General features: G+C 42.3%; 1 protein-coding gene and 1 pseudogene across 6 annotated transcripts in view; both read left to right on the forward strand.

Annotated features, from left to right (window-relative positions):
- CadN (neural cadherin) overlaps window positions 1-5,982 on the forward strand; it is a 307,286-nt gene extending 301,304 nt beyond the window's left edge. For 4 of the 6 annotated variants that reach the window (XM_037428692.2, XM_037428688.2, XM_037428691.2 and 1 more), the window contains exon 38: window positions 5,471-5,982. In XM_037428692.2, the coding sequence (XP_037284589.2) occupies window positions 5,471-5,733 (263 nt within the window). In that variant the 3' untranslated portion in view covers window positions 5,734-5,982. The remainder of the gene's footprint in view (window positions 1-5,470) is intronic. The other 2 variants (XM_037428693.2, XM_037428690.2) reach the window with 1 other exon arrangement.
- Window positions 2,847-3,496, forward strand: LOC142776924 (protein GVQW3-like; annotated as a pseudogene).
- Window positions 5,983-14,378: the final 8,396 nt, after the last annotated feature.

Below are 14,378 nucleotides of genomic sequence, written 5' to 3' on the forward strand. Positions count from 1 at the left end.
CTCAGGAAAACGACTCCTTTCGGGAGCGTCTTCCGTTTAAATATGAGGTACGGGGGAAGCTTGTACCTATCTGACGTGCAACGGAGCATTGCCGTCACTCTAGTTTTACCGTGGCCCGATGTCAGCACGCGAACTTGCTTCGCCCCCTTCTTCTTGACGGTTGTGGTGCCAGGCATGTCAAAGTAAAGAGGTGTCTGATCGGCATTCCCGATTTGCTCAAGCAAGTAGCCGTTGTGCCGCATGTTTAGGACGAACCTCTGAAAACTGTGAAGCTTTTCATCGTACTCCTTCGGAAACTTTTTGCATATACCCGTTCGCCTTCGGAGGGAAAAACCTTTCCTCTTCATAAAGTTAGTTAGCCAGCACCTGCTCGCTTTAAACTGGCTCCGCATTAGCCCTTTTTCTAAGGCTAACTGCATAGCCTGCACTTGGAGCAGTTTTGTCGTCACGGGCCGCTGTGCCGCTCACTGCTCAATCATATACTTGCCGAGCAGCTCTTCAATTTGCGGAAACCGACCCTGCTGTGGTCCACTGAAGCCTTTGCGTGAATCTTTGCTGTCGACATTCTTTTGCTTTTGTTTCCGCCAGTCCCGCACGCACGTTTGGGGAACTCTGAGCAACCGCGATGCGGCCCGATTTCCGTCCATTTCGGCACACGCGATGACTTTTCTTTTAAAAGTAGCATCACGGTGCACTCGTTGAGTTTTTGGAGTCGGCCCTTCCATGCCGTCGATGCTAATGCACTAAAAGATGACGAACTCCTCAGCACACGTACGAAGTGCTGCACATGGAAAACACATAGGCAGAAATGGCCGACGTGCCATGCCGACGCACGTAGGGGGCGGCCATTTCGGAAATGCCGATGGCAATAGATTGACCGTATTAATTTTTTTTTGGTACTCGATTCTAACGCGCATGCGATTTATAAACTCGCTTAACCGGAAAAAAGGTGCGCATTAGATTCAAGTAATTACGGTAGTCTAAACTAACTAGCGTACCCAGCGTCCACATATGTGGTTTCTTCTTGTACTAAAGCTGAATTTTCCAGGTTTTCAGTTTATTCCTACTTCTGTGTATCTTGTTATTATAGATATGCAAAAAATATTTACTTGCACAATTAGATCGGCTATCTGAAAAGAAACAATTCAGCATGCAATGCATTTATTTAGTTACTGGATTGCAAGGAAAAAAAGGTACCTTTAAATGGGCCCTGAAACACTTTTTGAGCATGTTCAGAAAACGCTGCCAATCAGTAGTATGGCTTGCCAAGAACATGCAAGCTAAATATTATAGCGCAGCATGGGGCCTGAAATTCACAATAAATTATCAAAGTCAAATAAATTATCAAAGTCAAAAAATTGCTTTCAGTTCTCTTGACAAATGACAAAAGACCCTCAAAAATCACTCGTAGAAGACCATCTATCAGCCATTGGCTGACCTGAACATGGCACGCTCGGTCGGTACAGGCATCGCCGCAAAAAGCCGCAACTTGTGTGATCGCATGCACGCGCGATCACACTGAAAAAGTTGCCTATTATGGGGGGGGGGGGGGGGGGACAGTGCTCAAGGTCACGAGGCACACGTGACTTTTCCGAGTGACCTTTTTTTTTTCTGTGCTTGCCATTCCTCCTTGCTTAGCATCCAGCGCTTTCGTCGTGACGAAAGAAGAGAGAGAGTGCGTTTGCAGCGTGTGACAAATCTTTGTAGCTCAGCTCGTAGTAGACAGATTCTTAAAATTTTCGTGGCGTTGAATTCGTAAGACAATAAGTTTTTGTAGAAAGTCCATTCCGTGGTTACTTGAAAAAGTGTTTCAGGGCCCCTTTAAGCAACTAAAAAAAATGAGTAGACATTTTTCTAACATATAAAAGAAAAAAATGCTATAAAATTTCAATAAAAAAAGTGAATGCGGAAAGAAAATCTGATTATCATAGGTATGTGTTTTACGGGTAAATGCTTTCAGGAGAGATAGATAGTATCTTGTTTTGACTAACACATTTCTATATATATATATATATATATAATGGACACACACTTACACACACACACACACATACATACACCTACCTAACCTACATACAGGAGAATTCTCTTTGAATCAGTATGCCTATTAACATTCTTGAAGTTTACAGTAGTTATTCCTAAAGGCTCGGCTCAGCTTTGCGCTTACATTGTCACTTGTCAATTGCTGTTTTGTTTTTTTCTTTAGTGCCTTTGTTCGGCATTCCATGCAAACAAGGTCCCGTCAATGTTAAGCTTATCATAAAGCAACTTTACTTTCATGTTGTGCCTTTCATCCAAAGAACACTCCTTCAAAAGCTTCTGTATGTCACATGCCCACTGAGAAATTTTTTGGATGGTGACATCTCACTACCTCTTAGTTTATGTGATGCTTTAAGCAAGGTGTCTGTTTTTCCCAATTGTCAAGAAATTTCAGAAAGACTGGATGATTTTTATTCTCACTTTTTCTTGCAATTCTATGACTCCACACAATGCTGGTTGCGTTAATACATACCTCAGTTCATAACACATGCTGCTCCAAACTGTCATTTTGGTGGTAACTGTTTCAAACCTGCTTCGAAATGGCACTGAGAAAAAGTAGACAAGGAACTTTAGCCATGTGATAACTCGCAAGCCCTTAGGAAACTGAAAAAAAAAAAAAAAAAAAAAAATACTGTCATTTTATTATGCAAGTATGCAGCTTTATTAGTTCTGAGCTCATTTACTTCAGAATAACTGGTATAGTATCAAGCATATACGATGTCTGTTAGAAAAGTATCTGACCTTATTATTATTATTATTTATTTATTTTATTTTTTTTTTTGCGAGCACCTGATGGATTTCAAATAAGCACGCTTGCATGAACTTTCATGCGCATGCGTGAATTTTTTGCCACCTGCCAATAGCGTCAGCCACTGGGGCACAGTGTTTAAGTGAAGTAGTGTGCAGTTCTCTCGTCGATTTTTTATTGCAAGGAAAATGATGGATCGACTGGAGCAGCGCTACTGCCTCAAATTTTGCCAGAAACTGGGCGACAACCAAGAGGAAATCATTGCGAATATCAAGACTGCTTTCAGTGATGGCGCTATCAGCTGCACACAGATTAAGGAGTGGCACAGCCGGTTTAAAAATGGCCACTCATCGATGGAGAGGGAGCCACGCTCTGGTAGGCCATCCACATGTTGAAAATGACCAGGTCATTGCTGAAGTGAATGCTGTGGTGATGCGAGACCATCGTGTGACTGTCCGGAAAATTGCAGAAGAGGTGGACATCAGCACTTTCTCTGCACATTCCACTATGACCGGAGATTTGGCCATGAAGAGAGTTGCGGCGAAATTAATTCCAAAACTGCTCACAGTGGAGCAAAAGCAACTTCTTGTTGATGTCTCACAGGACCTGCTGAATTTCACAAGCAGTGATCTTAACTTCATAAACACCATTGTCACCGGTGACTAGTCTTGGGTGTACTGGTACGTCCCGGAAACCAAATCCCAGTAGTCACAGTGAAAGCATTGCCCGTCACCAAGACCGAAGAAGGTCCGCCGAATGCGGAGCAATGTCAAAGGAATGCTGAATGCCTTCTTTGACTCCCGCGGTTTGGTACACCACGAGTAACGCACCACAGGGTCAAACAATCACGAAAAGTTATTACAGGAATGCTCTCCGATGCCTACGTGAGGCTGTGCGGCGCAAGAGATCTGAATTGTGGTTAACAAGAAACTGCCGCGTCCACCACGACAATGCTCCTGCACATTCCTAGGACTTGGTTCAGACTTTTTTGGTGAAAAGTTAGACTCCTGTAGTCCAACAGGCTCCTTACTCTCCTGATATGGCCCCCTGCGACTTCTGGCTGTTTCCCAAACTCAAAAGCACATTGAAAGGAGAGCGATTTCAGACAAGGGAGGGCGTTATGGCTGGAACGACAGCTGAGCTAAATTTTTTTCTAACAGACCTCATATACATAGCACGATTAGCTGTTTTGTTTTTAACTAGACATGCAGGTTGTTTTATTGAAATTCTAAAATGACCGAGATTGCTTTTTAATTGTTTGTTTTTTGCAAAATTTAAGCTGTTTGTTGTCTGTGAAGGACATTTCATAATAAATACAAATATTTATGAGACATCATGGCGATGCTTTGAACTCCAGGAGTTGTGTGGCACATCTTGCTGTGTGTTCTTAAAACACCAATAGCTGCTCTAAGTGAGCATTTCTCCTGCTTCGGAAACACTTACGGTGGCTCCAAAAAGGAAAAAGCCATTTACATCACTGATACCTTATTTTTGATTGAATACTTTGTTTTTTTTTTTTTTTTACTATTTGTTCTAGTTCTTCTGAAATCTCATGTTTAGGTTCTTATAGGCCTTAAATATTTAGGTTATTTCTTCTTCTGTTTTTAAAGCGACCCTGCAACATTTTTCGAAGTAATCATGAAATGGCTTCATTAAAGAATTTGATTGCTTTTTGTGAATGAACTGCTGCAAAAGTTTTTTTAGAAGTTCGAGTGAAGTTGCAGGCATTTATTGCATGCTTTAAGCAGTTTCTCTCTCTTTTTGTACCTGGAAGTGCACTGAAAGCTATGCAGGAGGGGAATGACAAGGGGCACGAAAGCTACGTCTATTCGCCACTATGCACTGTGACCTTGAGCACTCTTATTTTTCTCCTTTGAATGCGCTGCTTACTTTTAGTGTGATTGCGAGGGAGCACGCAGGCACATTGTGGCATCCCACAGTGGCCGCACAAACGATGCAGCTCGTGATGCCCAAAGCAGCCATTTGCCGTGGACTTTGTGTTCATGACATGGTCATGGGAGCATGTGTCATCGTTTGTCAGTAGAAGAGCGAGTAATTGCTCGAAGAGCGACTGACTCTGACAAATAATTGTAAATTTCAGGCATCGTGCTGTGCTATAATATTACGTTGATATGTTCTCCAGAGCTTTGACTGCTGATTGGCAACATTTTCTGACCATCCTGAAAAAATGCACGGCCCATTCTGCAATAGTAGCGAGTTGTGTTTGGTACTTCATTTTTGTTCTGTTAATGCTGTCTGCCTTGGAGGTTAGTAACATATTTAAATTACCCAAGCACTGCTCGTTCCTTTCTTTTAACCGAGACGTATACTCTTGTATTTCATTTTGTATTATTTGTATGCCCTGTACAGATAAGAGAATGGTACTCTGCCTGTTTAGCAGTTTTAACGGAAAATCTAGATCTGAGGGAACCAAATTTGCTTTTACATCTGCATATGTACCAGAAGATTGTTCACCAGGCTTATGCTCTACAAGCAATTCACGCATAATATGCAGGGCAGCTTTAATGAAAAATAGTTATCAGATTGATAATCGTTACTTGGTATTTATCCACTAACCTGTATCATGAAGCAAAAAGGACTGCTCAGCATGAAACCTTGATTTCTGTCTCATGTGTAAGCGCCAATGTCCCCAATGCTGCTACTGTTTTGCACATGTTTCAGCAGCACCCACCGGGGCCCACCCAGATGTGGGTGACTTCATTCGAGACCACCTGGACAAAGCTGATCAAGACCCTGGGGCTCCACCTGTAGATGACTTGCGCAACTATGCCTACGAAGGAGGTGGCTCCACAGCAGGCTCACTCAGCTCCCTGGCCTCGGAGACTGACGACCATGAGCAGCGCTTTGACTACCTCAATGGCTGGGGGCCCCGCTTCCAGAAGCTGGCCGACATGTACGGACAGGGCGAGAGCGAGGAGGACTAGGCTTCATTTGCACAAATGTTCCTTTGTCCCCCATTTCATTGACCCTTAGTCATTGATTTCGTTCACTTTGGCCTGCTCTCTTGTCCACTCACATTAGCCATTCACCCACACACTCTAGTTGCACAGCTCACCGTAGATAGGGGCATCTTATCTTATTATTTTAGCATGTGTTCTGATTAGATCGAAAAATGTCAAAGAGGTTATACCACATATAATATGCTCGTTCTTTATATTGCCATTTTGCCATAATTATCATCTCTGCTTGATTATCACAGCTGCAGATTTTCTTAGCTATAGTGTAGAAATTGTGTCTTGCTGAAGACTGGACAACCCATGCTTTGTTTAGCATTTCAGGAATATTTCAATGTATGTACACATGCCGTTATGACTTAATACTTGTGTGCCATCTGAATATCCTTATAACCAAGTCTGTCGACTTGGTTTGTCATGTGTGAGCTAAAGTTGCCCCTACATCGTGCCCTGTGTTTGGAGACTTGGATGCCCAAATCTGCCTCGTGCCTTCCTTAAGGCTGGTCATTAAACCATTCCGAAGTGTTTCCCGATTCATTCTGTGTATAGTTTTGTTTTAAACCTGTTCTGACAGTCATCATAATCACATGTGCAAAAGCGAGTGCTTGTTTTCTGTAACATTTCTGCGGCTGTGTGGTGCAATCTCTTTTAAAGGGCAGTATACAAGTGAGCTGGGTTGCTCCTGTCTTCCGTGACACTATCATCTCCAGAAACCAGCAGTATTTCTCTCCTATTAGCATTGTTATATTTTTTTTTGTATTAATATTTAAACTAATTCACTTCAGTGTGGCCATATAGAGAGAACTCTACCATTCTCATTTGTTGGCGGAGAAATAATGCATGCTTGAGGTTGTGTTTTGTTGCCAAGTGCCATCACAAACATGCACATGGCCTGAGGAAATTGCCACTGCCCTCGATTTATGTTTACATAATGTTGATGCATACTTTAATTGAAACACTTTGCGGGTATGCTTTTGCCATATTGATATTTACTTGTCTAGAACACAAGATGTTTTGAAGCTTTGTGCTTGCACTGACACCACTTTTTACAACTTGTGATTGAGCCAGCATTTTCGCCTGCCTTAAGGCTCGAATGAAATTCAAAAACTGCCCAAATTTTTGTGCAGCTTTTTTTTGTGTGTGTGTATATGAAATTGTTTATTGTAAAGTTATTTGTCCAAAAATTGTATAGTATAATATAGTATGTTTTAGGTAATTGAAGTTTACAACTATGAATTATGTTCTGACATGGCAGCTATGCATTCAAGGTCTCAGTTTTAGGCAGTTATTTTTGTAACACATCACATGTTGCATGGAGATTTTCTCTTCGTGCCGTTGTGACTCGCATGTGCCCCTCCCTTTCCTTTTTTATAGTGAAACCCATCCTGCCCATTTTAATGTCCTGAACTAATCCTCGCGAATGTCTACTACACTCTCAATCGTCCCTCGACGTTCTGCCGAACACTTCTCGCGGTACGTTCTTTCTGTGCGTGCTTAGGTCAGGGAAGAAGAGGTTGCTGGAGTCGTGAGCGATTAACTTGTGCTGCACGGGTGCCAGGAAGCCTTTGGTCCGTGCGCATACTCCAAGGTGCATTCCATTTTTTAAGGCGGCAGTGCTGCTTCATGCCTCAAATGTCGCTGTGCCAGTCAGGATATCTGGGTCCTCCCTGCAGCATGCTAGAGAGTCTGTTTTCAGGGGTCCTCTGTCATCGCGTTGCTCCTCTCACAACACTACCATACAGAAACATGCAGCTTCCACCAAGACAAAGTGAGCAGCTGGTTCCTTTGTTACCTAGGAAGTGAGACAAAGGGGGTTATTTATTATTATATCAGAGTTGTATACACACAGGAGGGAGAGAGCATACATCCATTATGGTTCCCTGCCTTTCTTGTGCGACACAGTGGAAGGTGCAGTGTTTTTCTACGCGTTACTGTATACAACATGCACATTATACTTGAAGCGTGTTCACCCAGTGCAAGTGTGTCTGGTTGTATGGGTGTATTAAAAAAAAAAAGCGTGCATCTTAGCTTTGTATGTGTCTTGCATTTGTCAGCAGCAGCTCATTTTTGTTCAGCAGAAGCCAAAATGCTCAAGTCTAAGCAAAATTTTTTTTTTCCACCTACGTAAACTTGCAACAAAAATGCTCATTGTGACAGTGCTGCGATTGTACCACAGTATGTAGAGAGCTCCTTCTTGAAAATAAGGTTGTGTTTCCTACTTTGTGAGAGGCTGAACTTAACAGATAAAATATATTATTTGCTTTAATTTTTTTTCATGCGCAGATTCATCAAGGTGGGTTTCAGTTTAATTGATATGCAGCTCTATAAAGCTGAACAATGAAATTATCAATATATTGGTGCTGATGTATTGTGATGCTGTTTAGAAACCTTTTTAGAATTTGTTTGGACATGAGCTTTCAGGCGCTTTTATTCTTTTAGACAATATTTGTCTGGCTTTTTTTTTTTTCTGATATCAGCATGGTCTAAGTGCTACGCTGAACATGCCATTCATTCCAGGTGTGTTTCAGTACAGTATGTTGTGTTTTTAGTTGAAATGAATTCTTGTATGTCAAATGTCATCATTAATTTCATTATTTTAATTTTTAACAATTGTCACATTGTGCTAGTCACACCTGATTGCAGAAAATGTCCAATGGAGTGCACTTGCCTTGTGGTTTTCAGGTGCACATCTGCTGCTGTTAAGTGAAGTGGTGATGTGCACATGTGGTGTACACTTTCTTTTTGTGCATATACTCTTCAAGTCCTATTCAAAGTTGTTGCCCTTCTGCCCTCAGTACTGTGGTGTTTCTTAGCTGCAGCTGCACAAATGGGCAGTGGTCACGCTTTTGTTTGTCCCCCTGCTGTGAGTGAGTTAGCTGCAGCTGCGAAAAAGTTGAACAAAGCTGTGCACGCACTGTTGAAGCAACTACCAGCGGAAAAGCAAAGCCATCAAACATGTATTATGTATATTACATATAAGTGAGAGAGGAAGAGTGCAGGTAGGGATTGTAATGTTGGTATGTATGTGTGCGTGTTTGTATGTTCTGCTTTTTTTTTGTAATTTAGAGAACAGCAGTGCCGAGCTCCAGTTTTATTTCATGATAGAAATTTTTCCAGTACTTCAGCATTGTGTTTGCAAGGTAAGCACTCTGTTTCTGCAAGCACAGAGGTCATATTCTCTGTCGTTTGCCTTTCTGGCATGTGCTGTGTATGTGTGTTCCCTGAGCAGTGGTAGCATAGATGGTTGAGTTCCTTGTCTAATTTTGGAGACTGTGTTGATGAAGTGCCTAGTGACCTCACTCATTCCCCCATCTGTGCTTGCAGACTCTGGGTGCTGCTTTGCGTGTGTGTGGTACTTCAAGTAATGTTGTGAACAGGAAATCTTGTGCAGCTCTTTTGTTCTTGTGACACAGGATTTTTTTTTGTTTGTTATCCCTCCTCCCCCCCATCCCTACTTGTCAGGTTTATTGCATGTATGTATTATACAGGACCTGTCTGATTTCTGGCCCTCACCTTTACCCCTCCAGTGTGACTGCCATGCGTTATATGCTGAGAGTCGCACATCGTTGGAAGGTTTTAATGAGAATTGTGCTTGTGTACTAAAGTTCTTTTTTGGGTGTTTTACAATGAGCTGTCTTTGCTTCAAGTATGTAGATGTTAGGTCATAATTTTGAAGTCTTAATAAAAGCCACATATGTTAAATGATACATTGTCTAAACTTTTGAAAGGCCCGGCCTACAGCTGTGACGCTCAAGTGACTACAACACACCCAAGAGCAACGTAAGCCATGTAGTGCAACAATGTATCTGACAGCCAGTGTAATTAAGTGAGAGTCCTTATGCCATTTCTAGCTTTCCTGACTGATTTTAGCAGCTCCATTAATGCCACGCCACTTTGGTTAATCAACCATTATTTGATATCTCTGCACTGGACTAAAAGTGCACCATAAAGTTTGAGTTCAGAAAGCCATTGTTACCCTCCACTTGGATAATCTAAATCGAAGGTTGGCTCATCAGATTTGGGCATTGCAAACAGACAAGCATAGCTAATTTGATCATGCACTGACATAGTCTGCAACTTGATATGCATAAAAACAAAAACAGTTGAATATTTAAACTTGAAGCTGTGTGCCCTTCTTGAGTAGCATTCACACAAACACTGAGGAGCCATGCACGGTGATCTTATTGTGCCAATAGGGCTTGTTTCTGAGCTAGTTGCTTCATACGTTGGGGGTGGGGGGAAAGGTAAAGCGCAAGAAGGACTGGGATGAAGTGAGGAAACGCCTATGTCTGTCAGTTTGTTTCTTCACTTCATCTCCGTCCTCTATGCACCTTTCCTATTTTTCACATTTCGCCCTTGTCAAACTTGCAATCGCATCTCTCCAATCTTTTGTGATCTGTTGTCGGGCGCTCCCAACAACACTGCACGGCCTTGGTGGTGCGCTGTCAGGCACCGCCCAATAAGGATGTTCGTCATTTAAATTTCATGGTTTTCTCACTGCAAGTCGCACACATTTTTTAAAATACATGTAGCACCATCTCTTGAGGAATAAGTGAGCTTTGTTTGTTGAGTTTTATTTTTTTTTACGCTAGGGTGCAGCACTAAGTTCAGCACGGAGCCTAGGGCATACTCACTCGCATGTGGTTCGCTGAGAAGCATGGCCACGTTTTCACCTCATGTGTTTTATTTACGATGGTGCCTATAGTGAAAGTGAGGATGACTTCTGTGAGGAAGAGAATTGCGTGCCTCCACCAGACAGTGATGAGTAATTCGACAGAAGTGAGTGACGAGGACGGCAGTGGAGACAACGCCTCTGTTTTTCTGCGAAACCTGGAGTAACCTTTACCTAAACCCAAGAGAATGCTTTGAGCAGTATCATACGCTGTCTAAATATAAGTTGCCTGCACAATGCTGGAGCAAAAATAAATATCCTGTGAGATTTTCTTCCACAGTTTGTGCTTTTCTTCGTGGTGCCAGAAACTGGCAAAATAGTTCTGGACCTGTAGATCTGGAAAGTGGGTAAATGTTTTGGACCGTAAAGAATTAAGCTTGTTTCATTGCTAGCACAAGTGTGGCCACATAAAGTAACCTTCATGTCGCCACAGGTGTACAGATGTAGTGCTGCTGTGCCGCTGATTGGTGTAACGGCAGTGAGACTCCAGTTATGGAACTGAAGAATCGGTTAGTGAATGACCTTACCAAAACAGCCACTTTTCACACAAGGCAGCCATTTCTGACTGAGGTTGCGTGAGCTCAGTCAATCTCTAGTATGAATGTGCCCTTAGAGGAGCTACCGTCTCTGTCACAGACGCTTGCAGAGCACAAATATCCAGCAGACACGCGCATTCTAGGATTGACATAAAAAAAAAGTGACATCACTAGCTAAAATGCACCACATAAGAAGAATATGAAGGACGCAGCGGTTTAACATTACCATCTCAAAGCTTCAACGTAGAAGGCAGGAAATGAATGTAGTTTATGGGAGCCCATCAAGGTGTTCGTAAAAAACTTCTATTACAGGAATTGTAACTCAAATGCTCAAATTATTGCTTTGGTCTTAGGTATTGCTCAATCTTTCTTTAATATACCATAGCTGCAGTAAAATGAATTCAGGACAGTGATTCATGGCTTTCTGTGTGTAACTAAAATTTATTACTGTGGCGAGTGAGAAAATACTGCTGAGTGCTGGCATGCTTTCAAATATGGTCCTATAATGCATGTCTCTACAAATCAACTTCATTATCCAAGAGTTGGTGCACCACAACATCTCAATACTCTGGCTCGCTGCATTCTTGACATCACAATTATGTAATGCTCCTTCGTTAACACACTGGTCTTGGGAAATCAGTCCAAAAGTTGTCAACTACAGTAAATTTTAGCTTTGCTGTTTAAAAGACCCCTGACATCAAAATTAAAATTTCTAGTTTGTGTTGTTCTATTGTCCTGTATACATGTGCACTTCTGGCCAATTATTAGCTGCAAACCTTTTAAGATATTTTAATTTGCTTTTAAAGTAAGCGTGAGTGCTCATCTGTGTTGGTAGCACCTTGCAAAATCGCCACTAGTATGACACAGATGAAGGCCCCGTGCGAGGCTTTATAAGAAAGGAACATTGTACACGAGACTCGCAGGGTGCGCACAATACCACAACTGGCACCCAACCAAGGCTAGTATTTTTCGCCCCTTTCACTCTGTCGTTGGGCTACTATTAAAGTGGTTTTGACTGCTTATACTAGGCATGCTTTTCTTTTTCCTGAGGAGGCATGCTGGCTGAACTAATTACCGTAGCACCCTCATTGTTTCATTATGCACCACGTGCGAGGCCCTGGTTTGAAAGCTGCTCTGTCAAAGTTGCCAATGCTTGAGCACACATGGTCTTTGGTGGTCTTGTGCCCCGCCGCGGTGGTCTAGTGGCTAAGGTACTCGGCTGCTGACCCGCAGGGCGCGGGTTCGAATCCCGGCTGCGGCGGCTGCATTTCCGATGGAGGCGGAAATGTTGTAGGCCCGTGTGCTCAGATTTGGGTGCACGTTAAAGAACCCCAGGTGGTCTAAATTTCCGGAGCCCTCCACTACGACGTCTCTCATAATCATATAGTGGTTTTGGGACGTTAAACCCCACATATCAATCAAATCATTTGGTGGTCTTGTACTTGAGATGCTAGTTCGTTACAACTTTAGGTGGGTGTTCTGAACTGACACTAAAATTGGTCACGATTAGCTTCGCTAACATTAATTATACGATATGTTCGAGCATTTATGACTGAATTTCAGCATGACCAAATACAAGGTCTCAAATGGCACAGAGGTGCAACAGCAGCGCCAAACCTGCGAAATTTGCTGAATTTGCACAGCGCTACGTCAAAATGCCCAGCCAGCTTCAAAATTTTTTTTTAGGTGCACTAGTTTCGATGAGAAATGCAGGTCACTTCGGCCACCTGCAGCTTGCGCCATCAGTCAAAGCGTGCAGAGCTGAATTATAGAGCCTAGAATATACTGAAAATATTCTAGGCACCCGCCCTAAATTTGTGAGACGCGATCGACCAGATAAAATAACGCTTCGTGCCTATCACTCCGCTGACCGCAGCAGATACCTACCTGGCGGCGGGACGACGGAGCTTCAATAAAAAAATGCGTTGCTGTTAGCAGCCAACGCTTTGCGGGAAATGTAAATTTCCTTGCCTGAAAATGCGTCTAAGCCTTGTTAAGAACTAAAGCTGGAAGCGTATGCCGCGTTTTCTTCACGCGAACAAGATCGACGTGCTGCGAACGCTGGCGTTTCGAGCGACATGTTGATTGCCTTAGCAGTGTCACAAAAACATTTATTTTTGTCGTGAATTTGCATTGTCTCTGCCACGGTCCTGGCGATAGATAGCTGGTACCGTTGCACAGCCAACGGGCGCGTGCTAATTTACTTGGTCGAACGTGCCTTGCAAGGGAGCCGAAATGGCGCCGAGCCTCACGGTGAGAAAAAAGAAGGGGGCAGTGGTGTGGTGGTGTAGCGGGCTGAAAATTTCTTGGCTTTGGTTCCAATGCTGCTTGAGCAACCTTCGTCGCAGTACACCAATGCCCGGCGGAAGAGCATATTGAGGTTTGGAAGGGGCTGTTAGCACTAGTGGAACATTTTGCTCAGTTACTCATGCATTTGTACGCCACAGAATTCTGAGTAACAATATAATCACTGAGGTCTAAATAAGCTACTGGCAATCATTTGAAGCAGCATATGACATTTCTGCTTCCAAAAAAAAAAAAAAAAAAACTAAATCGTGCGCCAGTTTTTTTTCGCCGCCCCTACTCATCAGTTTTACGAATCTCCCAACTTTCAAGGTCGCAAATTTGGCAAATTGATATTTAAATTTGTAGAGTCTGTCAAATGATTTGACAGGCACAGCAAATGCCAATATGTACTTTATCGTTTGTTTAGTGAGGTGGTTCAAAATACTACTTTCATTGAAATAGCAGTGCTCATGTTCACAGTGCACTATTTAGGAGATGTTGAATGTTTGATACATATTCTTTTAATGTAAGCCCGTTTTTACACTGTTCAAATTTGTAATTTCATGATAAAAAATGTATGTTTTTTTCCCATAACCTGCTCAAAATTTAGAATTTAGTGCTCCAAAAGTAACATTTTGCTGCTCCATATTATATCTCGACTGTTTCACCTCTGAATAAGAGCGATAAAGTCATAAACTAAGATTTCTCTGTCAGGGGTCCTTTATCATTTAGGAAACATACAGACACTCGTATACTAAAGCAGATTTGTCTTGTTTGAAGGGAGATCCTACTCAAGTTTTTTCTAAAGTTACATATTTTCTCCTTTTACTTGTGATGCTTTAACAAGTTTAGTTTCTCTACTTTCATTACAAAAAAAATCAAGGTTTAGCAACTCTAAGTAGATTACAATTGTCTTCAAAAAGTACAGGGTGGCTAATAAGGAATAAAAAGAACTCCTGGTCTGGAGTCCCCTGGAAATTGTCACCTGCTTACTTGCCATTGTAGTTTGCATGAGTAGTTCAGAAAAGCTACATGCTCAAAATAACCATGATTCCATAGCTCTCGTAATGGAAGAAATCATTTAAGAAAGCTCATCTTTGCCATACAGATGACCTTTCAAT

The sequence above is a fragment of the Rhipicephalus microplus genome, chromosome X, assembly GCF_043290135.1.
Source record: "Rhipicephalus microplus isolate Deutch F79 chromosome X, USDA_Rmic, whole genome shotgun sequence".
NCBI lineage: Eukaryota > Metazoa > Arthropoda > Arachnida > Ixodida > Ixodidae > Rhipicephalus > Rhipicephalus microplus.